Below are 25098 nucleotides of genomic sequence, written 5' to 3'. Positions count from 1 at the left end.
TGCGCATTCGCCTTAATGCATTTCAAATATGACCAGAAATTTTCGCTAATATTACTGGCGCGAATTGTAAATTTTATGAACTTCTAATATATACTTTTAATATATAAAACTTAAATAAATTCTGAAGAAACCAGGGATTTTATATACCATAATGTTACAATGTAGTACATTTATGTTTATAAACCAGCCATTAGTTTCGTTAGGATAGACGCCATTTTGCAGATAATTTCGCAGAGCGTGGCGTTGGCTAAGCGTTTGCTGTCAATTAAACTTAATTCGTGATTCCTTCTAACTTGTAGATCAACACTAAGAAACCGTAAGTATGAATAATAATATTTACAATATATGAAATGAATATATTTTGGTGACATAAAACAAAGACTAGTATATTACCGATACGAACAATTCTTCGGTAAAGAAATATCTTTTTTTCAAACTTTTCTTCCGACTATATTGCAATGTTGCATTTTTTAACGTATATATGTATATATTTATTTATTTATTTATTCTTGGAATTTCAATAACAAGTTACAAAATGCTACATTTTCACATTATTTTATTATTTTGTTGGATATTACTGACCTTCAAATTCTTGAATGACTGTTCTCATAAATTTACTATTGCATAAATGATGCAATATCTTTTAAATACAGCAAAAATTTAAACAATAAAAAAAGTAAAAAGGAACAAATAATATACAACTATTTGTTATGGTATATTGTACTTTAAAAATAAATAATAATTATAAAATAATCATGCTGTGTATTTATATTGCTTTTTATTTAATATTTTATAATGTATAGGAAAACATCAGGATATATTTATACAAAGTATAACATAGTTTATTTTAGACTACAGAAATGTCGAATGGAAGTGGAGACCATGATGATGAAGGCTATGTTGTTAAACTACGTGGACTTCCATGGTCTACTACTGTTGATGAAATCATGAAATTCTTTAGTGACTGTTCTATTACAAATGGTAAAAATGGTGTACATATGACAATGTCAAGGGAGGGCCGTCCAAGTGGAGAGGCTTATGTAGAAATGGACACACTTGAAGATATTGAAAAAGCTTGTAAAAGAGATAGGGATCACATGGGTCATCGTTATATAGAAGGTTTGTTATAAAACATATAAAAATATTTAAAAAATATATAATAAAATATGTCTCTCATCATAGTCTTTAAAGCAAAAAGAGGTGAAATGGAGTGGGTAGTCAAGAGAAGCGGTATGAACCTAGAGAATGCCATGGATGATGGTTGCGTGAGACTACGTGGTCTACCATTTGGCTGTTCCAAAGAAGAAATTGCTCAGTTCTTCTCAGGTATTTTATACCATACATTCAAACCTGTATCTTTATTCATTTTTTTATATTATATATTACTAGAAATTCACTTACACCTTATTGGCGATCAATGTGTTTTGTTTTTTCTTTTATTTTTTATAATAAAATTATTTCCCTATCGTTTGATTTTTGTTAATCAAATAAAAATCTTGAATCACAGGGACTAAATGCTTTTGATGGTTATGATACATATGAAGTATATAAACAGCACAGCTTTTTATCTCTTCATAATTTAAAAGAATGGACAGAGGTGTTGCAAATTAATATATAAGAGACATATATCCTAGAATTAAATTATTAGAGAATAAATATGGGAATAAAAGTATCTGGCAAAATAATACACATATTACAATAAGTGTCCAACATTTCACTAATTTTACATATAAAAGTATAAAATTCGTTTTATGCCCGTCCCAAGCAGTGTCTCTGTGTTTCTATAATCACCAGATGGCCTTAGTTAAGATTTAAGGAAGTAAAGTCCCTACGCTTTATAATCCTTTATAGACTTGGAAAAGGAATATTTATTATAATTTCCATGCGTGTTTTATATAATTGTATAAAAATATCCTTATTTATTTTATTTATATTTTTAAGTTTTGTATATAGAACTTAATTCTTAACTTCGGCATAGTTAACATTTTCTTCTGTTTTGACTTAATTGAGAAAAAATGTCTATATTTCTGGAGCGAGACGTTTTGCACATAATGTGCAAAGGATATTTTAAATCTTGCTTCTTTATAAGGGTTTTAAATAAACTGACGATACTATAATTAATAATGGGTGTTACGCTACAATGTCGATGTTTGATTATGTGTGGGTCAGGGTTGGAGATATTGCCGAACGGGATTTCACTACCGACAGACTACACGGGCCGCAGTACTGGGGAGGCTTACGTTCAATTTGTTAACAAAGATGTTGCGGAGCGCGCTCTGCAGAAACACAAGGAAAAGATAGGACACAGGTGGGGCACTGACGCTAGCTGGGTTTGGGTATACTTATGACTTTTCAATATCATTTTATGATTGTAGTACATGTAGGTATATAAATTTTGTTAGTAAATAGCGGGAGCGAGTTTTTATATAGATGCAGTTTCTTTAATATCTTATTTTACAAACAGAAAAATACTATATAAAATAATTTATTTATTACTGCAAATAATCTGGAATGAATTATATTATTAAAACGTATTTACTAACTTTGCATTCGTATTATTCTATTCATATGCTATTATAGAAGTTAATTGTATAAAGAAACTGCTTCTTTTTCTAAACACAAATAAAAGAAAGTTAGTGGTACGTAAGCGAAAGTACTGTTGGCCCAACTGAAACCTATGGGTGGGTGCCGGGCGGGAGGTACCCCCTTACATCGTCACCAAATCCCATGGGAGGTGGGTAGGGCTAACCCAGGATGGGTGGGCGCTACGGAGGTAGTAATCATCGATCTAATTTGGCACACCTGTTTGACAATTGCACAATTGTACGTTTTATGCGAGACAATGTAATAATTTGAACTCAAAGGCTTTGCACAGTTTTTCTTTTGTAACGTCACTATTTATAGTTGATACATACAGCTCGTTAATTGCACGGAAATATTTTATTATCATCGTCATACGATAAGATATGCTAACTTCAATTATTTTAGCTTTTTTCTATTTTTTTTTTTTAATTAAATATTTAAATTCGAAGTACTTTCTTTTAGTTGTATCGCTTCTCGATACTTATATATTGTTTACCCGATCTCTCTTCCACTCTCTCTTTCTCTTTCTCTCCTGAGTTGCATAAAGTGCAATTGTAATTGTCATATACCTGAGGATCATCAACATCTCAATGGCTAGGGTGACATAAGATACATCAGAATGCAATGTCACCGAGGGAGGGTATCTACACACAGGTTTAATATATATGTGGAGGTGTAGTATGAACAGTTAATCCATTACAAAATTCTCAGTATGGATTTTTTCTTCGAATCACGTCGTTTTTCTTTTTATTTTATTTTTGTTTTCATTTAATCTCCTAATTTTTTATATTGGAACAATAATTGTTTAGTTCCGTTACGCGAAAGGTTATTTTCAACATTCGTATTTCCTATTTATATCCGTCTTCGTTTAAAAGTGCGCTCTAAAATTAAAATTTTATGCTCATTGATATTTTTGCATTAAATTTTCTCTTATTTGAGAAGGCAGCCGGCTATATGAACGGCAATAATATTTAAACGAGAATAATAATAATTAATATTAATCTTAACAGATACATCGAAATCTTCCGAAGCAGTTTGTCCGAAGTACGTGCTAGCATTGGACCGAAAATGCGAGGTGGGCCAATGGGTGGTTTCAATCAGAGACCAGCACCCTATGACCGAGGCTCTCGTTTCGGAGGGATGAATCGTTTTAGCAATAATAGCAGAGGTTCTAGAAATAGAGGTACTACACGAATTCGTTAGTTATTTAAAATGTGAAATGTCACTTATTACATCATTTTTCACTTATTATTGTTTAATATGTTTTAGACTTTGATGGTGGTCCATGGGGAAATGGTAGTAACTTCGATTCACGCGGAGGAAGCATGGGTATGAGAGGTGGTTTGGACATGAAAGGTGGGAACTTCAGAGGCAGCGGTGATACATGGGGTGGTAATTCCGGTATTCATAGTATACACATGCGTGGATTACCATTTAAAGCCACTGAACAAGATATAGCTGATGTAAGTTTATAATTGAATGAAATAAATGTAGAATATTTTATTAAGTTAATATTTTTACAATGAAATTTGGCGGTATAATTGTAGTTCTTCAGACCTATCGAACCGGTAAATGTTCGAATTATTCTTGAAAATGGTGGACGTCCTTCTGGAGAAGCAGATGTAGAGTTTGCAACTCATGAGGAGGCTGTTAAAGCCATGTCTAAGGTTATTTGAATAAATATAATTGACATTGTGATTTTCAATTAATAATTTTATATACTAATTATTTTTTGTCATAATGTTGTTATAGGACAAAAGCCATATGTCTCATAGGTATATTGAATTATTCCTAAATTCAACTGGTGGTTCAAGTGGAATGTCTTTGGGTGGTATTGGAAATTTCTGTGGAGGTACTTCCTAATTGCTTTTTTATTATTATCTATTCTTTAACATTCTCGTCCTTATTAAATTTTTACAATTTTGTTATATTAAGCAAATATTAATTAAAGATTTATATTGTTAGGTTTGGGTAATAACTTCAGGCCTGGATATTCTCCAAACAGAGGCTTCAGCTCTCAACTAGGAGGAAGTAATTATAATAGTTTTTGAGGTCGGATGTCGCGTTTCTTGCGCTATCGACGATAAAATATTTCTTAAATCAAAGATTTATTGAATTATAATTATATCACAGTGAAATTTCATTTTCATATTACGTTCAGTTAAAGGTTAATTACTGTTTCACTGTTTTTCGTATTACGGACGAAATCATTAAATAGAATTAATAAAGTTTGTTTTAGTTTATATTATACTAATATAAAATCGACAAATATTAATTAGTTTAATATTATTTTAAGGAACGAATTTTGTTGATCGGAATTTATTATAATTCTGTTTAATCTTCATTCGTTTTTGAGGTAAAATATTAAGCATTATATTATAAACCCTTTTATCAAATTATTGATGTAATACGTATCTCAATTATAATGATCATAAAAGACAAATTATATTTTTCATATATAATTAGTATAATTTCATTGAATCGTAAAAATCCAAGTCACAAAAGTATAACTTTTTTTCTTTTTTTTCGTTATAGTATCATTTTGATGCATTGTACATCCACCATTTCATTAAAACCTCACAAAAGTGTTCCAAATTCTAATATTAGAGAATAAGCATATTTATAAATTATATAACAGCTTCGACATCATGTTATTTGTCAGAGTTAGAAATGTCAGAGTTTGCAATCGTACAAGGATAGTTAGTTTATATCAAAACACAAACAGTTCAACAATTACGATTCATATTGTAATATATTTATCAAATAGTAATTCACAGTTACATACAGTATAATAGTTTATGTTAACCCTGTCGAATATTAAATAATACGTGAAATTCTTCGACTATGAACTCATGTTTAATGATATATACACGATATTATTTAAAAAACTGAGAGTATGTTAAATAATTCAATGTGTATTAATACTTCGTCTGCCACGTTAGTCATATATCACCGGCCACAGTTTCTCTTGTGACGCCACGGTGATCATTGGTGACCGGAGCGCTTGAACATTTTACAATTGTAAAAATTTAACCAAAATTGACAGTTAGGGCATTTTGAATATAACCGATAAATAAAACATACTTTGAAATAAAAAGTACCCCATTGAACAATTAAACATTTTTATTAGAACATTAATAAAAAAAAAAATTGAGAACAAATCTTGCATCTAAGTGTGAACATACCTTACTATTATGTATAGAATGTGTAAATACTGTTTACTAAATCTTCTACACGTTTCAACAATACATTTTGGACGAAATAAACGAAGCCTTGTTATAATATGTCGCTATCAACTGTTACCAAGCCGCCACGGTGGTCACCCATGACCACAAATAAGATAAACGGTCCATTGGGGAAGAATGTTTACTTACATCGTCAATTCATTATTATTTTGCCATTATATGCTTTGAATAATAAAAATACTCCTGTGGTCCTAAGCAAAACATGTGATTTCGGCGTGGCAGTCAAAGTGTTAAATGCTATTAGGCTCTACTCCATTTTTGGCATTTATAAAGATTATAATTGCTTTTGAGTCAATTTTACTTGTAGTATGTGTAGCTCTACAAGTTTTCATGAGAGATGTTAACATGAAAAAAAAAAAAAGAAAAAATATTACAAAAAGATACAAATGTAATATTTCATTATATATAAGGAAACAGAGACAAAATACTCCTTATCTTTCATTGTGAAAATGAATGTTATAAAAAAAACAGAAATGCTTGTATTTGTTTAGGACCTTATATTTTGTACGTGAAAAAATTCTATATTCAAATAATAATAATAAAATGTATCCTTATAAACTTATCTTGTGCATGAACTTAATAGAAATGACGTATGTTTGATGTGACCTGTGTTTTATAAAGCATAGCAATAAACGTTATCTTCATGATTGAAGGCCTTTATTCATATTGTGTTGTACTTAATAAGTGATTAACTAATTTATTTATTCAACTAAAAATTGTGTTTTTATAGTTAGACATCATTGTAAATTTCCATTCTAGAAAGTAATCCATTTTTTACAAATTTTTTTTTTTAATATAAGATTCTTATTTATTTTTTAGACTTTCGGATTTTCGTGAATCAAGTATGATATAATTCAATATTATAACTTAAATAATGAATACATATAAATGAGGTTGGAATAAATGGGACTATGGGACAGAGAAGTATGAAGTACATTGTATTGTACATATTTAGTATATCAAGTATTTAATTGAAGTCTATTAGTCATGTATAGAAGTGACTGGGTGGGGAATATGAAACGTACACGGTTTGACAAAAACATGTACCAAAATTAATCATCCATAAACAAAGATAATCAGTATCTTAAGCATAGTTGAGATCAACGGCGACATTAGATTTTGGAAGATAAGATATAATTCGGTAAAAATTTGATACATTTCTTCCATAAAATGTAAGTAGAGGAAGTATAATTTAAATATACATTCAACATATCCTTATATGTACAAGAAACATAGGTTTTTTAACTTTTAATTTAATTACATTATTTTTTTGATGAACAAATGGTATAACATTACAAAAATATTTATTACAATACAAAAAAATAACAGCTATTTTTCATAGTTTATTAATCTGATGCATATATATACTTCTTGTGAAATATTTTTTGTTTATATAAGTATTTTCCATATGTTTTTATCTTTAATCATTTTATGAAACAATTCCCAAAATTATAACATAAAATACTGTTACTTCGTTGATTTAAACGAATATTTAAAAAATCAGGTTAATTAAGGATTATGTCACATGACATAACATACACGAATTGTCAAATCACAGAGGGCATAGCTTCTCACATATAAATTTAAAACTACATATTTGTTCAGTTTTGATACTTATCGTTAATTATACAAGATTAGACTTTTTATCAGCTTTCTAACACTATTAATGTTCACTATAAATGCTGAAATTACTATACATTATGTATGTATAGCTTCACTGAAAACTAAATTTATTTGGTTTTTCTCTTGTGACTAAATAAATAACAAATGTAATAAAGTTATTATTTTTTTGCATAAGGTGAAGAACGACATAACTGATACACAACTGATAACTGGTATACAGCTGATAGTTTAATCATTGGATAGATAACGGTAACATACTATCAAAATTAATTTTTCTCTGATAATTTTACAGACTATTGTACTGGTATCTCTATCAAACATGTAACAATGCATAAGTAGTACTACAAAGTAAAATATCATCAAATAAATTGAAGAATTGGTAAATATTTGAGAAAACTATATTTTATAAATTATAATCTTATTCTTACCATTTATGTATTTAATTGTGTAATTTAAATTTCTTTATGTATTGTTAACATATAGTGTTAGAAGAAAATCATGGAAAATAAGACAGATTCTCCTAGTGGTCAAAGTGAAGATAATGAAGTTCAGTGTATTAATAGTGAAGGGTAAAGAACTATAGTCTTGTCTATATCTTTTAAATCTAAGTGAAAAATTGATATTTTCTTATATTTTTTTAGGTACAATGATGCTAGTGAAGGACAGCATTTTTTACTTCCTAGTAGATATTCACGCTCACCAAAAGTACCAATAGAATATATCAGAAGAACCAATATGAGCCGGTACAATCCAGCTCTAAGGAATCTTATACCAATACGTCATAGAAATCAGTATGTACTAAAGTAGATGTTTTTGAGATAAAAAATTATTTTTTAAGTAATATCTTACTGTATGTATTTTAGAAATAAAGAAAGTATGCCAGCAGATAGTGCTGGATTATTTTCATATATTTTTTATACATGGATAACGCCATATATATGGGAAGCTTATAAAAAGGGTATTGACATTACAAATCTACCACGTATTTCTATTTATGAGAGCTCCAAATACAATGCACATAGGTAACTGCACTATACTGTGAATCTATCTTTTTTTTACTATATCTAAAATAAATTTCATATTTAGATTAGAAATACTTTGGCAAGAGGAGATAGGCAAACATGGTCCATACTTGGCATCATTTTCAAGCGTAGCTTGGAGGTTCACGAGAACAAGAATATGTATAGCTGGATTTTTATTAAGTTGCTCTACAATTTGCGGATTTATTACCTCTGTATGACTTTTAGTTTCATGTAGAATACAAGTGTTATATATAGTACTATATAGAATGCTATATTTTTGTCTTAGATGATATTAATGAAGAAAGTACTGGAACACGTTCAGTCACCAGAAGAAGGTACATGGATAGGTATAAAATGGGCATTGTTACTAACATGCTGTGATCTACTGCGAATAGTATTTTTTAATTGGACTTGGAACACTAATATTAGAACAGCACTGAGATTAAAATCTGCTTGTACTACTCTTTTATACAAAAAGATTATTAGACTGAATAGTCTCGGAAACAAAAGCACAGGAGAAGTGAGATTTCGAATATATTGTCAAATTGAATTTAATTTTATATTTATGTTCATTTTGCAATTTCAGATAACTAATTTGTTTACTAATGACAGTCAAAGACTTTTTGATGTAGTCATTTATGGACCTATGATATTCAGTGGCCCAATAATTATTATCTGTGGTATAGCCTATATTCTGTGGATATTTAGTCCCATAGCTATTTGTGGAATATTGACCTTTCTGATATTCTATCCTTGTCAGGTAAACAATGTTTTTTTTATAAAGTTTGCCAAGTTATTTTTTCTATCTATTCAAAATTTCACTACATGACATTATTTTTTAACAGTATCTTATATCCCGTTTAGTCGGACATTTTCGTTTTAAGACAGTTGTTATTACAGACATACGAGTGAAATTAATGAACGAAATTTTAGAATGTGTAAAATTGATTAAAATGTATTCATGGGAAAAATATTTCAGCCACAAACTTCTTGGTATGATTACCATCTTTTTAATATATTATCTATTTGATATATTAGTACTATATTTTTAATTTGTATCGCCTTTTAATATATTAATTAATTCTCAGGTATACGAAAGAAGGAGGAATACTGGTTACATAAAATTGTATATTTCCAAAGTCTTGCTATTTCTTTAACTCCAGCTATACCTGTGATAGCTGCAATTATTACATTTCTAGCTCATTTATCTACAGGCAGTAATTTAACTGCTGCTCAGGTATATATTAATTTATGAAGTAAACATTTAGCATAGTCACTTATTTATATTCTTTTGGAGGAATATTAGAATAAGTAATACCGAAAAAATCATGTGTAAATCGACATCAGCACAATTTAAGAAGTGTATAGTTAGCATTTGTATGGTCAACGATATTTATTTTGCACAGAATATTTAAAGTCATCAAGTCAAGAAACAAGTGTTGCACTTAATGGGATATATATTGCAGGCTTTCCCAATTACAACATTTTTTGGAAATATGCTGAGAATGGCACTCGCCTCCCTTAAGGATTCTACACGACATTTTATCGACGCTCATATTGCACTTAGAAGAATGAAGGTCTCTTAAAATTTAAATTACAATTTAATTGCAATTCTTCCATAATTTATATTTAATGGATGGGTATTTCGTACTTACTACTATCAAACAAATTCTCGTGTATCTTATATTTACCAAATTTATTTTTTAAATTATTTGAAGAAAAAATTGAACGAAAATTATGATATAATATACACGGAAGTTTTGTTTTATTAATAATCTCATATTTTCACCTTAATTGTAAATGGTTGAACGGTTGTAGTCGTAAAGGGGAAAGTGTTGCATACATGTAAATATACACAGAATAATTGCTTTTTCTTTTACTCCTCCTTGTGGTATTATATACATTAAGGAAATAATACAGGGTTATTCATATGATTGAAATGCAAATGTTTGAAAATAGTCTAACAAAACATAAGTTTGTCTTATTACTACTTTAAATTATAATCCATTACTTTTCCAGGTGTTCCCTTTTGTAACATTGCTGAATTCTCAATTTCGTTCTTCTTTTATGTTCCTTCAAGTGGCATTAGTTAATATTAATGAGTCAAACATAACACTCAACAGATTTCAGGTGTTTACTTTTAGATCTTCTTTGTTAATAGCAATTACTAATTATGATAGTAAAAACGTAAGATTAGTTAGTTTGCAAATAACATTTGCATTGTAAAAAAGTTGTTGTCGTAGTTAGAGCAACGCACAATGCTTTGTAATATAGTTAATTTCATGCCTGATATTAAGATAATCCATTTAAATATATAAACATTGTGATGATTCATTTTGTTTTTTTTAGAGGCATTAATACAATACGATTGTGTGACACATTGCATGTTGTAAGTTCTAATTTGTATGCATTTCTAAGTTTATTATTTATAATTGGTGTATGTAATGTAAGATGTGAGAAATTTAATGCTTGCTTATGTGAATGTCGTATTGTCATTAGAATTAATCGTTTGACCATGTTTATAATGATTTGATTGTCAAAACAGTCACGAGTTACTCCTTTTGACTACACTTTTTGATGTTCGCCTTTAGTAATTAGTAATTAGTAATATTTGTGTAGGATGTATTGCTTCTAGAAGAACAGATATGCCACATATCTAAACCAATAGTAAAATCGCAAGCTGTAGCCATTGCTAATGGTACATTTGTTTACGAAAATTCTAACTTGCACACTAAGAAGTTAAAAAATGCTAAAGAAAAAAAGTGAGTTTTTGCTTGTTTGTGTATTTTTACTGTCATCTGGAATTATTCCTTTGAAATAATTTTTTTTTGTATTTTTTCAGGAAAGTTGGATCATATTTAAAGACCAAAATTGAACTAGAGAAACTTAATGAACCCTCCCAGGAAACACAATATGTGGAAGTACTCTCTGATATTAAGTTTGGAGCAGCTAAAGGTACATTAATAGGAATTTGTGGACAAGTAGGAAGTGGGAAATCTAGTCTCTTACTTGCTGCTCTAGGGCAGTTAAAAATGATAAATGGCCATATTTTGAGAGAAGGTTCATGCGCTTATGTTAGTCAGCAGGCATGGATTGTTAATGCAACTTTTAAGGAAAATATATTGTTTGGAAACCAGTTTGATGCTAAACGATACTATCAAGCATTGACAGTATGCAGTCTAAAAGAAGACTTGAATATGTTACCGGGTGGAGACGAAACTGAGATTGGAGAAAGAGGTATAAATCTTTCAGGGGGACAAAAACAAAGAGTTGCTCTCGCTAGAGCACTCTACGCTAATCGGTAAATAGTTTTCTTTCTCTATTAAAATTTCTTAATTTATTATTACAAGTGGATATTAAAAAAGCATTCTTTTTCAAGAGATATATATTTTTTGGACGACCCATTAAGTGCAGTGGATACACATGTGGGTTCTTACATTTTTAAAAATTTAATTCTCGGAGTGCTTAAGGATAAATGTGTTTTGTTTGTAACACATCAGGTTCAAGTATGTTTTAAATAAATATTTATGAAACTGAATTAATATATATATACTTAATTACAAATAACATTATATCCGAACAATTACAGTTCCTAAAGCATTCTAATCAAATTTATGTAATGCATAAAGGTAGAATTGTAGAACAGGGTACACATGATGAATTGATAAAATTAAATAGAGAATACGCTGCAATGGTAAACAGTGCACTATTAAAAACGAAGAATAGTTCAACAGAGTATGCATTTTACAAATAATTTTTAAAGACTATAGTTTTCGTAATTTTAACAATTACTTCTAATTTAATTAGTGAAACCTCAGCATTAACTAAGATAGATAGCAGAGAATCTAGTAATGATTTGGAGAAACAAATAGCATGCAGTTCTGGAGACAACAATGAAAATATTGCAATATCAAAGGAAATACATGGAGGTGGTGTGTGTTAAGATTTATATCATCAATTTAAAAATATTTGTCATTTATGTTATTCATATTTGTTATCTAGGAGCAATTCTGACAACGCCAGAAAAAATGGGGATGGGTACTGTGGAATTGTACACGTATCATACATATGTGAAATCTGCAGGTGGTTATTTTATAGCTCTTTTGGTATTTTTTACGCTCTTGTTAAATGTTGGAAGTTCAGCATTTAGTACTTGGTGGTTAGCCATATGGATTAAAGCTGGTGGTGGAGTAAATATGTTTTTTTTTTAAATTGGTATTTATGTTTCTTATTTTTAGTTAACGTTGATCTTTTTCATTTAAGAATGTCACTGATCCCAATACCAATAAAACTGTAACTTCAAACAATTTAAATGATAATCCAAACTATTCATACTATCAAAACATTTATATTGGCTGCATTGGAGTTATTTTGTTAACAAGTTTACTGCGTGGCTTGGCTATTATGTATGCTACAATAAAGGCTTCAACGACATTACACAATCAAGTTTTTAAGAAAATGATTAAATCAGCAGTTACATTTTTTGAAACTACTCCTATTGGAAGAATACAAAATATTTTTAGCCGAGATATTGATGAAGGTAAAATCTCCTAAATATTTTTGGAACTAGTAAGTAAATGCATTTCTTTATCTATCTTTTTATTGTAGTGGACAGTTACATACCGATTTCTGTGGAAAACATGGTACAGAATATTATTACATGTAGTTTTGCAATTATAGCTATATGTGCAATATTACCCTGGTTTTGTATACCATTAATCATTCTTGCAGCTGTTTTCTTTTATATTAGCAAAATCTTTAGGTGAGATTAATATTCTAAATAAGAATTTATCATATTTATTACTATCAAATGTAGCGAAAAGACAAATTTTTCAGAGTAGCAATGAGAGATTTCAAGCGAATAGAGAGTACCTCGCGATCTCCCGTTTTGAGCTTTGTTACAACCACTATTCATGGTTTGAATACCATTCATGCATTCCAAAAGGGAAAAGCATTTGTAAACAAGTATATTTCTTAAATTGAATCATGAATGAAGTAATTTGAAGGAGATAAAAGTATAATACTGAATTACTACATTTTAGATTTGAGGAATTAATTGACTTGAACAATTTGTGTCTTTACCTGTGTCAGTCTATCATGAGATGGTCCGCCGTAAGACTCGATATTTTAGCGATTATTTCCTCTTCCATTACTGCGTTTCTTGTAATATTGCTTAAAAACCAAATATCACCATCTCTTGCCGGTTTGGCAATGGCATATGCAATGCAAATGACCGGTGTTTTTCAGTATACTGTAAGATTAATGGCAGAAACAGAAACTCGTTTTATAAGTGTCGAAAGAATAAGTTACTACTTAAGGGTAAATAAAATTAGTACTTATTAGTTGCAACAATAATTGATAATTAAATCACATAGCTAATAATATATATGTTGCACCTTACAGACATTGCAGAAAGAAGAAAGTTTTAGGAATGATCCTATAAATCCTTCAGATCAATGGCCTACTGACGGCGAATTGGAATTCCATAAAGTCGAATTGAAGTACAGAAAAGAACTGCCACCTGTATTAGATAATATTTCATTTGTTATTAAATCCGGTGAACATATAGGTAATAATAATTTGATAACAGATTTACGATCATTATTTACATGATTATTTTTTCTGCGACATAATGAATTTTAGGTATTGTGGGAAGAACAGGAGCTGGAAAAAGTTCTCTTATCGTTGCTTTGTTTCGATTAGTTGAAATTTCTAACGGAAAAATTCGAATTGACGGCATAGATATAGCAAAAGTGAAGTTAAAATTATTAAGGAATAAATTGTCTATAATTCCTCAGGATCCTGTTTTATTTAGTGGAACCATACGGCAAGTACATTTAACAAATTAAAAAATAAACAAAGAAGTAAATTTGAATATTAGAAATTGAATAATATCTATAATTATATTGTAGATCAAATTTGGATCCTTTTGAACAATTTGACGATTTCGAAATTTGGAGTGTTTTAGAAAAAACTCAATTGAAAGAGAAAATTCAAGCTATGCCAGGAGAACTCAATGCTCCTATTGAAGTTGGAGGAAACAATTTAAGCGTTGGCGAGCGACAATTACTTTGTTTATCAAGAGCACTTTTGCGTAATGCCAAAGTATGATGTCAGCGAAAGTTCTTCGTATTAATTAATGTTTATTTCACTTAATAATTTATAATTCCATTGTAGATAATAGTATTAGATGAAGCAACTGCTGCTGTTGATCCAGAAACTGAAGTCGCTGTTCAAAATACCATACAAAACGCATTTTCCAATTCTACTGTATTAACGATAGCTCATCGTTTGAAGACTGTTATTTCATGTAATCGTGTTATCGTTATGAAGAATGGCCAAATAATTGAATTTGACGCACCATCTGTACTTTTATCCAATTCAAACTCCGAATTTTCGAAAATGATGGCCTCAACAGAGAAGAACATAAAGAAAACTTAATCAATATTAACAATAGCATTATGTTTAATAAATGCAAACATTAACAAATTAAAAAAATGAAAGTGTTCTTTAAAATATATATTAAGCACATTTTAATATACGATTTTTGGAAAATAAAATTAATAATGAAAGTAAAACATTTCCTTTTTAATTATGAGAGAAGACTACATTTTTAAAATAAATCGACATTATTCTTTTAAATATTTCATTAATGAATAATGATTATCAAAATAAAAGTCTTTGTTACTTACAACATCGTCGATTCACGCGCCTTCGTTCACGATTTGAAATATTGATTTGTTTGCAATGATAATATTACTGCTCATGCTCACATCGAGCTTTCACTATCACTGGAAAGCCCAGAACTGAACCAAAAAATGATCACCGCCATGCCGCCAGCTTGTTGTTACTAATAAGATGTTTATTACACGTTAAAGCTTTATCGTTGTTTTATACTGAAATGTAGTCTATATGAATTGCCGTAAAGGCAATTTTCGTTGTCGTCCAAATTGTTAAAAAAAAGGTAGGACCAATTAAATACATCATTTTTATTGGATGCGATAATTATAGTAATCTTAATTAAAATTATACATTATGTACACGTTTAATTATGTTATAGTAATTTTAACTATTGTCTTCTTCGTATATCAGTATCATATATTATATTTTAATTTTCAACATGTAATTATTTAACCATCATATTGCTGTTGATTTATAATAATATAATTGTTTTTATAATAATATCGAAAGAATTGTTTTTTATTATTATTTATTGTTATTGATGTTCATGTTTATTCCGTAATATTGTGTTATTCGTAATACTTTTCAATTATAGGCCTCACCATTGCGAACATAATTCCTATTATGATGCTGGGGCGCAAGCAGAGCCTCAAAGGGGAACCCGTCTTGGCCGATTATGGCCCAGAGGAGTCCCTCAATGAGAGCGCTGATATAGAATGGGTGAATAAGGTACATCAGAAACACGTATATTCATTCCTGAATAAGTCAGATATTTGTCGTTTCTTCTTGTAAACTGCGTGTACATTTATTAATATTAATTACTAACTAATCACTTGGTTGTTGTAGCTATGGGTGAGAAGATTGATGAGGTCTTGTGCTCTAGTATCTTTAGCTTCTGTTTGCTTAAATACTCCTAAGACTTTTGAAAAAGTTCCACCTCTTCAATATGTTACCTTTATTTGCGATTTAGTTATTACGTTTTTATTTACTGCTGAAATGATTGCTAAGATGCACATAAGGGGCATACTGAAGGTAATTCGTATAATATTGTAAATCTACCTAACAATTTACAAAAAACTGACAATCATTTAGTTACAGAGGGATAAATCTTATTTAAAAGATCATTGGTGCCAATTCGATGGAAGTATGGTCATCTTTCTCTGGTTATCTGTAATTTTACAAATGTTTGAGATGCTAGGTTTCGATATACGACTCACTCCCATTTCGATTTTGCGGGCACCACGACCTTTGATTATGATACGCTTCTTACGAGTCTTCCTTAAGTTCTCCATGCCGAAAGCTAGAATTAATCAAATTTTTAAGTAAGTATTTTGGAGACAAAACTTTCATTGAGCGTTTTATACTTATTGCGCTACTTGTGATTTCAGGCGTTCGAGTCAACAGATATATAATGTGACTCTTTTCTTCCTTTTCTTCATGTCTCTTTATGGTCTTTTAGGCGTTCAATTCTTCGGTGAATTGAAAAATCATTGTGTTCTTAATACTACAGATCCGAAGTATATAACTATAAATAGTTTAGCCATTCCCGATACTTTTTGTTCTACTGATCCTGAATCAGGATACCAATGTCCAGAAGGAATGACTTGTATGAAACTCCAATTGTCGAAGTACATCATGGGTTTCAATGGATTCGATGAATTTGGTAATGACAAATCTTACAGTATAATACATTTCTTACAACCTTATTTATTAAGTAATGTACTTTACAGAAATAACTTTGGTTTTTCAGCTACTAGTATTTTTACTGTCTATCAAACTGCATCACAAGAGGGATGGGTTTTTATCATGTACCGTGCTATAGATAGTTTACCCGCTTGGCGTGCGGTTCTTTACTTTAGTACGATGATATTTTTCTTAGCATGGCTCGTGAAAAACGTATTCATAGCCGTCATTACGGAAACTTTTAATGAAATACGAGTACAATTTCAACAAATGTGGGGTGTTAGGGGGCACATCAGTAACAATACAGCGTCACAAGTTAATAATAAACTTTGTAGTTTGTAAAATAATTAATTGGACTCCACATATAATGTCTCTTTTTTTTTAGATATTAACTGGTGACGATAATGGTTGGAAATTGGTAACTCTAGATGAGAACAAACACGGAGGATTGGCTTCTCCCATATGTCACGCAATTCTTAGATCTCCACAATTTCGTATGGTGGTAATGTTCGTGATTTTGGCAAATGGAATCGCCACTGCGACGATGAGCTTCAAGCATGATGAGAAACCGAGGCATATGTACTATGACAACTATTACTACGCTGAAATCGCGTTCACCGTATTTTTGGACCTCGAGACGTTATTCAAAATCTGGTGTCTCGGCTTTCGCAGTTATTACAAGCATTCGATTCACAAATTCGAGCTGCTGCTGGCAATTGGTACAACCCTACACATCATTCCGTTCTTCTATCTTTCTGGATTCACGTATTTTCAGGTTTCTATATTCACTTTTGTTCAGCCCTAAAACAGATACAGTTATATAGTTAAAAAAAAAGACAAAATCAAAGTATACAATGATAAATTGATATGGCATTTTTTTGTAATTAGGTTCTTAGAGTAGTCAGGCTCATCAAGGCATCACCTATGCTCGAGGATTTTGTATATAAAATATTTGGTCCGGGGAAGAAGCTAGGCAGCCTCATTATATTTACCATGTGCCTGCTAGTCATATCGTCCAGTATTTCTATGCAGCTTTTTTGCTTTCTTGATTTCACGAAATTTGAAACATTTCCAGAGGTAAAAGATGTGATCAGATTTATACTGTAATCAAATTATACTGATAGAAGGTTTTTTAGGCATTTATGTCCATGTTCCAAATCTTGACACAAGAAGCTTGGGTAGACGTTATGGACGAAACAATGTTAAGGACACATGAAACAATGGCTCCTCTTGCTGCTATGTATTTCATATTATACCATCTTTTCGTCACGCTGGTAAAAAAAAATAGAAATAGATTTAGAGTTATTTTCTTCTTAATCGTGATGTAATTAATAATATTATATCTTTTTTATAGATTGTGTTAAGTTTGTTCGTCGCTGTAATTTTGGATAATCTTGAACTGGACGAAGATATCAAGAAACTGAAGCAATTAAAATTCCGCGAACAAAGTGCAGAGATAAAGGAAACTCTACCATTTAGGTTGCGAATCTTTGAGAAGTTTCCTGATAGTCCTCAAATGACATGTTTACACAAAGTGCCATCAGATTTCAATCTTCCAAAAGTAAGTATTACTTATTATCCTACTGTGTATTTTTATTACAAAAAAATGGGTAAAACGTATACATTTTTATATTTTTAATTTAGGTTCGTGAAAGTTTCATGAGACAGTTCGTATTTGAAATGGAAACTGAAGAAAACGAAGGGGTCAAGAAAATAAATGAAACTTTTGATTCAAAAATGATATATAGGAAACAACGTCCAGTAAAAATTTTAAATAATCCACCGAAAGTAAGAAACGTTGCTACAAATCTTAAAAAAGCAGCTGTTATCTATATTATAAAGTGAGTTATTGTATCATAAAATGTTTGAACATTATTTATAAGTCTTATGCTAAACATACAATATGTGTACTGTTTTTCAGTGATTCAAATAATCAAAGATTATTACTAGGTGATTCGGCTATGATACCAGTGCCAGGAAAAGGTCTTTTAAAGCCACAGGGTACTGTCAGTAGTGCCAAGCAACTTCGTTTTGACCAGAAAAAGTAAGATCTTAAGTTCTACAAATAATTACATAATAATGTATTACTTAAAGAGTATTTATAGATAATAATAATTTTGTAAATGATCATTATAATAGATCAATTAGAAGAAGCGTCCGTAGTGGATCAATCAAGTTGAAACAGACGTACGAACATTTAATGGAAAACGGTGATATCGGAGGTATAAACAGAGTTAGCTCTTCTCGGAGTAGACCGCATGATTTGGACATTAAATTGTTGCAAGCTAAACGACAGCAGGCCGAGATGCGAAGGTAAGATGCAATAGTTTCTCCTCACTGGTTCGAACACTTACACTCTTTCTATTTCTAATTGAACTGCTTACCACATTGCACTTATGTAGAAATCAGCGTGAAGAAGATTTACGCGAAAATCACCCATTTTTTGACACACCATTGTTCGCAGTACCGCGTGAAAGTAAATTTCGTAAAATTTGCCAGTCGCTTGTTTACGCGAGATACGATACAAACGTAAAAGATCCATTAACTGGAAAAGAGAGGAAAGTTCAATATAAAAGCCTGCAGTAAGTGCTTTCAGTATAAGCATTGATATTTTAAAATGCATTAAACTATTGCTTGAAGTTCAAGACAAGGAATATTAATTATAGTCACATATATTTATACGCTTTGTAGCAATTTTCTTGGCTTGGTCACATACCTTGATTGGGTAATGATTTTTGCTACCACTATGTCTTGTATCTCTATGATGTTCGAAACACCACGATACCGCGTAATGGAAGTTCCGGCATTGCAAATTGCGGAGTACGGTTTCGTGATCTTTATGAGTATCGAATTAGCTCTGAAAATTCTGGCAGACGGGCTATTTTTTACGCCGAAGGCCTATATCAAAGACGTCGCCTCCGTGTTGGATATTTTTATTTATGTCGTACGTTGATAAAAAATCACTCTTGCTATTCGATATCTGATAAATTCAACGCTAATCCAGTGGTCGTTTAGGTCAGCCTCGTGTTTCTCTGTTGGATGCCGAAGAGCGTGCCTCCGAATTCCGGTGCGCAACTTCTTATGATCTTACGTTGCGTTAGACCACTAAGAATCTTCACTCTTGTACCGCACATGAGAAAAGTTGTTTATGAATTATGTAGAGGGTTCAAAGAGATCTTATTGGTAAATAATTCTAATTAAAAGTTCAAACATGCAAATGTTTTTTGAATACATAAAAGCCGTTTGGCACTGAGTTCAGACAAAAAATGAATAAGAAGCTTTTTAGGTCTCTACTCTATTGATTTTACTGATGTTTATATTCGCGAGTTATGGTGTACAGCTCTACGGGGGTAGATTAGCTCGTTGCAACGATCCCACTATTTTAAAACGAGAAGATTGCGTTGGAGTATTCATGAGGAGAGTTTTTGTGACGAAAATGAAATTAAATCCTAGCGAAAATGAGAGCTATCCATCGATACTAGTGCCACGCGTTTGGTAGGCTTATTAAAAAGAAAATGCCAAATTTAAATGATTCTACAAAGGAAGGAGTTTCTAAGTAGATGTTAAAATCTTTTAGGGCTAATCCTAGAAGATTTAATTTTGATAATATTGGTGACGCGCTGATGGCACTTTTTGAAGTACTCTCTTTTAAAGGATGGCTCGACGTTAGAGATGTTCTTATACAAGCTCTTGGTCCCGTAAGTCATTAACATTACCTTCGAGTACTTCTGCGATGATATTATGCAATGACTTTTTAGGTCCATGCTATTTATATTCATATCTATATTTTCCTGGGTTGCATGATTGGTTTAACGCTGTTCGTCGGTGTTGTTATCGCTAATTATTCTGAAAATAAAGGAACCGCATTACTCACGGTCGATCAAAGACGATGGTAAAGTTTTAATTGAACATAATGGATTTCTCAAATGAAACGTTCAAATTGTAAACGAATATTTATTATGATTCGAATAGGTGTGATTTGAAAAAGCGACTGAAAATCGCACAACCGTTACATTTACCACCCAGACCAGATGGAAAAAAATTCAGGGCATTTATCTATGACATCACGCAAAATATCTATTTTAAAAGATTTATTGCGGTCATGGTGCTCATAAACAGTGCTCTTCTGTGTGTCTCTGTGAGTTGAATAATATTTCATTCATTTTCTATAAGAACAACACACAAAAACACAACCACAACACCATAACATCGTTTTATAAAATTAATTAGCAAACTTTTCGCATACAAAAGAACATACTCGCAAAAGGACAGGATTCAATGACTGTTACCTTGAATCATTTGTTCCTTGCCGGCTACCATTAGACCGTGGTAAAAGTAAATCGACACAATATGTTTTTTTTTTGCGTTAATGAACCTTTTTTTATTTTTTCCCCCCTTAAGTGGAGAATCGAGGAAGAACACACGGAAGCACTCGCTACGGTGTCCACGATTCTGACACTCATCTTCCTCGTGGAAGTAATTATGAAAAATATTGCTTTTACACCACGTGGCTATTGGCAGTCCAGAAGAAACAGATATGATTTGCTCGTGACAGTCGTCGGTGTTATTTGGATCGTCATTCATTGTACAATGAAGGTAGGTCGGTAATATTATTATCCAGTGATCGTTCGTTTGTTTAAAAATAACATAATGACCGTAATGACGGGAATACCTTTCTTGCAGAATGATTTGTCATATGTAATCGGCTTCATGGTCGTGATCCTTAGATTTTTCACAATCACTGGCAAACATACAACTCTCAAAATGCTGATGTTAACGGTCGGAGTATCCGTTTGCAAAAGTTTCTTCATTATATTTGGCATGTTTCTTCTTGTTTTCTTTTATGCGCTAGCTGGCACGATCATCTTTGGAACTGTAAAGTATGGTGAAGGTATAGGAAGGTAATGTTACGTATTTCAGTGCAATAAAATGAAGGAGTAGTGTTAAGATTAGAAAATAATTAAATGGTGCAGGCGCTTTATTTCTAATACAATCTTAAGAGAGACGATTATCATTTAGGCGTGCCAATTTTGAGTCACCTGTAACAGGCGTCGCGATGCTCTTCCGTATTGTCACAGGGGAAGATTGGAATAAAATAATGCACGATTGCATGATACAACCACCATATTGCACTCCAGCTGCTAATTATTGGGAAACCGATTGCGGCAACTTTCATGCTTCCTTAATATATTTTTGTACTTTCTACGTCATTATCACTTACATTGTTTTAAATCTTCTGGTGGGTAAGTACTAATCGATCTCATTGAATAGATACACTGGTTGTTTTGGAATGATTCTTTAAGGATGGTACCATAAATTTATAATCTTTCATAATAGCTATTATTATGGAGAACTTTTCTCTATTTTACTCCAATGAAGAAGACGCTTTGTTATCGTATGCTGATATTAGAAACTTCCAGAACACTTGGAACGTTGTTGATAATCATCAGAAAGGTTTTATACCTGTGAAACGGGTACGCCTAAAAGAAAGGTCTTTACGGGCTTAACATGCTATTATAAATTGGCTAGAAGTAATGATATATTAGTTTGTTTTAGGTGAAGTTTATTTTAAGATTATTGAAAGGTAGATTGGAAACTGACCCACAGAAGGATCGACTTCTCTTCAAACATATGTGCTACGAATTAGAAAAGTTGAACAATGGTGAAGATGTTACCTTTCATGACGTTATCAAGTAAGTCCTTGTATAAGTAACTATCATTATTGTAAGAAATATTTTCTGACGACATATTCTTTGCAGCATGTTATCCTATCGTTCGGTTGATATTCGAAAAGCTCTTCAGCTTGAAGAATTATTGGCAAGAGAGGAGTTTGAATACATTATTGAAGAAGAGGTTGCTAAGCAAACAATCAGAAATTGGCTAGAAGGTTGTCTGAAAAAAATACGTGCTAGTGGGGTAAGTTTATAAACAACAATTTACAGAAAATTGGATTTAATTTATAATTTACAATTATAGAAGCAACAGAATAGTCTCGTAGCCGGTCTTCGTGCCAACACTGAACAAGTACAACAACAAGAGCATGTAGAAGAAAAAGGGAAGGAAGTAGCCAAAGAAGAAGAAACTGAAACAAAGGTAAATTTTATTTTTAATCAATTGATAGTAAAAAATACATATATAATTTTTAATAATATTTATTACCAAGCAGGAGATTGATGCAATCAGGCACTGCAAAGCAAAGAAACCAGTAGTGCTTCCAAGATCTGATAGTATAGGTAGTGGATCAGGAAGAAAATATTTAATCCCAACACTATCAGATCCTGCTTCCATTAGGTCTGAAAAAGACAAGAGTGCGGCACCTAAGAAGAAGAATAATAGACCACCACGTATGTATATTTTTATACTTTGTAACTATATCCTTTTTATCGTGTTTTTCTCCAACGTGAGCTTTCCATTTGAAGCGGCGCCGAAAAATAATTTGCCACATCTCACAGAGAGCACCGAGCAAAGCCGACAGCAGCGGGAAGTAGTCAACGCAAAAGCAACTGTACCAAAACCTTCCAGCGTCATGCTAGAGGTTCGAGAATGGTGGAAGGAACAGTTGGCATACAGCAGTGAGTCCAGCGAAGACGAGGTTTAAGTAAACGCTTTTAAACAAATAGCCGCGGATATAAATTATAGCGCAGTACAGTATAAAAATGGAGCACATGCTTTTTAGCATCCTTGGTGAAAATGTGAATTAAATTAAAAATAATGCAAATACAATTTATATTTCACTGTTGATTACATGTGCTTCGTTCTTAACTGTCTACACGAATAAAACATTGGTAAATAAGAAGAAAAATATAAGTATGTGCCTGAAACACCAGCGTTAAAGGTAAGGCATAAGAGAAGCATTTTTGAGCACAGAAAAGACAAGGTACAATTTCTGTAATCCTATCGGAAAAATATCGAAGTAGAATTATTTCTTTTGCATATTTTTCGAATCTTATTTTTTACGTCGTTGTTTATAAAGTGAAAAATGTAGAGATATATGCAGAAAAATGATTTATATCCATTTTTAATCGTTATTTTTATATAGAAAATTTTGCAATGCTGTATCGAAGTATTATTTTATTACTGCACGAGGGAATTGTATAATACAATTCTTATTTCTAAATTATTTATCGTGTTATTTGATATTATTTTTTTTGAAACAGAAGTTTATTCTTTCCCTCATGTCTCAGTTTGCTATTGCAAATACTCAGGTTCTATATAGATTAATGTTTTGTAGATTGTAATAACATATTTTAAGATATATTGAATATAATTTGTTATTGTGTTATATATATTCTGTGTCAGTTATTGGTGTTGAAATGTGTAATTTGTACAGAATTATAGGATTAGATACAGTAGGTTTTATACAGCAAAAAGTTAAGCCATGGAAGTGCTAATTAAGAGTAATGAAATTAACGTTATCGAGAATAATATGAGTACAATGAATTTAAGTGACGATTTTTTAAAAAAATAAACAATTTAGTTGTTGAAAATTTAATATATCGAATGTGAACAAAAGACGATCGAACGAAATTTGTTCATTTCCAATAGAAACATTACGTCCTGAAGGCCTGTGTTATAACAATAAGAAAATAGCTGATTATAAATGTTGTAGTATTTTTTTGTTGTGATTATATATATACCTATATAGTAAAATCTGAACAATTTGGTACACTCAAAGATCATAATTTAATTATACAAATTGTGCGTATGAAAAAAAAGGCAATATATTATGTTACAATATTATCATTGATGTATATTCAGATCAAATGATATTAGACCTGTAAATACAAATCAACATACATAATTTCAAACAATATGATTATGTAAAATTAAATATTATACAGCAAGGTTTTTTAAAACTTGATCAGGCAGTTCTAGAAATACCATATGTTCAAGATAATTACAAAAATTTATGACAGCTAGTATACAGTGAAAATTTATGACGTTACAAATTTAAGAACTTTTTTAACGGTATAAAAACGCGGATAGAACAAGTTATGTAAAAAATGCCTAAATATTAGATACATATATATATATATATTTAAATGAGACAGCACAACTATTTATATCTATGTGATATGGGTTGATTTTATATAAATATATATATATACAAAACAAAGACTTAGAAATATAAACAATATTGTTTACGATATTGTAATGAATGTTGATCACTGTTGCTAGTTTACGTGCCAATGTGCTGTACTGTAATATGGAGAGATAATAAATGTTAATAGATATAAATATTTCCAATTATATTAAACTCT

General features: G+C 30.9%; 2 protein-coding genes and 1 long non-coding RNA gene across 4 annotated transcripts; 2 read left to right on the top strand and 1 right to left on the bottom strand.

Moving 5' to 3' along the window:
• Nucleotides 1-158: 158 nt before the first annotated feature.
• glo (heterogeneous nuclear ribonucleoprotein glorund) lies at nucleotides 159-6494 on the top strand. Of its 2 annotated transcripts, none has more exons than XM_033337064.2 (9): nucleotides 159-316; nucleotides 852-1119; nucleotides 1183-1326; nucleotides 2170-2308; nucleotides 3594-3766; nucleotides 3853-4046; nucleotides 4131-4250; nucleotides 4336-4435; nucleotides 4549-6494. In XM_033337064.2, the coding sequence occupies exons 2-9, from the start codon at nucleotides 861-863 to the stop codon at nucleotides 4632-4634; spliced, it is 1215 nt and encodes a 404-aa protein (XP_033192955.1). In that variant the 5' UTR covers nucleotides 159-316; nucleotides 852-860; the 3' UTR covers nucleotides 4635-6494. The 2 variants fall into 2 exon arrangements, with proteins under 2 accessions (XP_033192955.1, XP_033192954.1); XM_033337063.2 differs by having other exon boundaries at nucleotides 172-316; nucleotides 842-1119.
• A 181-nt stretch (nucleotides 6495-6675) lies between these two features.
• On the top strand, nucleotides 6676-25084 carry na (sodium leak channel non-selective protein na). Its single transcript, XM_076622446.1, has 54 exons — nucleotides 6676-6752; nucleotides 7744-7830; nucleotides 7935-8020; nucleotides 8093-8242; nucleotides 8315-8473; nucleotides 8538-8685; nucleotides 8760-8993; nucleotides 9060-9233; nucleotides 9319-9466; nucleotides 9562-9710; nucleotides 9940-10050; nucleotides 10493-10603; nucleotides 11093-11235; nucleotides 11316-11774; nucleotides 11853-11979; nucleotides 12063-12208; nucleotides 12281-12405; nucleotides 12476-12663; nucleotides 12737-13013; nucleotides 13082-13235; nucleotides 13310-13438; nucleotides 13516-13792; nucleotides 13877-14042; nucleotides 14117-14300; nucleotides 14386-14578; nucleotides 14651-14827; nucleotides 15749-15883; nucleotides 16001-16186; nucleotides 16253-16476; nucleotides 16543-16817; nucleotides 16905-17152; nucleotides 17223-17612; nucleotides 17726-17914; nucleotides 17974-18111; nucleotides 18192-18398; nucleotides 18482-18678; nucleotides 18759-18881; nucleotides 18977-19150; nucleotides 19240-19419; nucleotides 19529-19781; nucleotides 19853-20020; nucleotides 20124-20332; nucleotides 20415-20535; nucleotides 20596-20729; nucleotides 20810-20975; nucleotides 21239-21433; nucleotides 21521-21738; nucleotides 21857-22080; nucleotides 22175-22311; nucleotides 22394-22530; nucleotides 22597-22753; nucleotides 22814-22930; nucleotides 23004-23181; nucleotides 23257-25084. Exons 3-54 carry the CDS (start codon nucleotides 7950-7952, stop codon nucleotides 23433-23435), a joined length of 9459 nt encoding a protein of 3152 aa, XP_076478561.1. The 5' UTR covers nucleotides 6676-6752; nucleotides 7744-7830; nucleotides 7935-7949; the 3' UTR covers nucleotides 23436-25084.
• On the bottom strand, nucleotides 17505-22180 carry LOC143303294 (uncharacterized). Its single transcript, XR_013059456.1, has 6 exons — nucleotides 22059-22180; nucleotides 21510-21710; nucleotides 19554-20683; nucleotides 19222-19382; nucleotides 17830-18108; nucleotides 17505-17638 (listed from the first exon to the last, which is right to left on the bottom strand). It is a non-coding gene; the product is annotated as an uncharacterized LOC143303294 (long non-coding RNA).
• Nucleotides 25085-25098: the final 14 nt, after the last annotated feature.

Source organism: Bombus vancouverensis, chromosome 10 (assembly GCF_051014615.1).
Source record: "Bombus vancouverensis nearcticus chromosome 10, iyBomVanc1_principal, whole genome shotgun sequence".
Taxonomy (NCBI): domain Eukaryota; kingdom Metazoa; phylum Arthropoda; class Insecta; order Hymenoptera; family Apidae; genus Bombus; species Bombus vancouverensis.
This window is presented reverse-complemented; position numbering and strand designations above follow the sequence as displayed.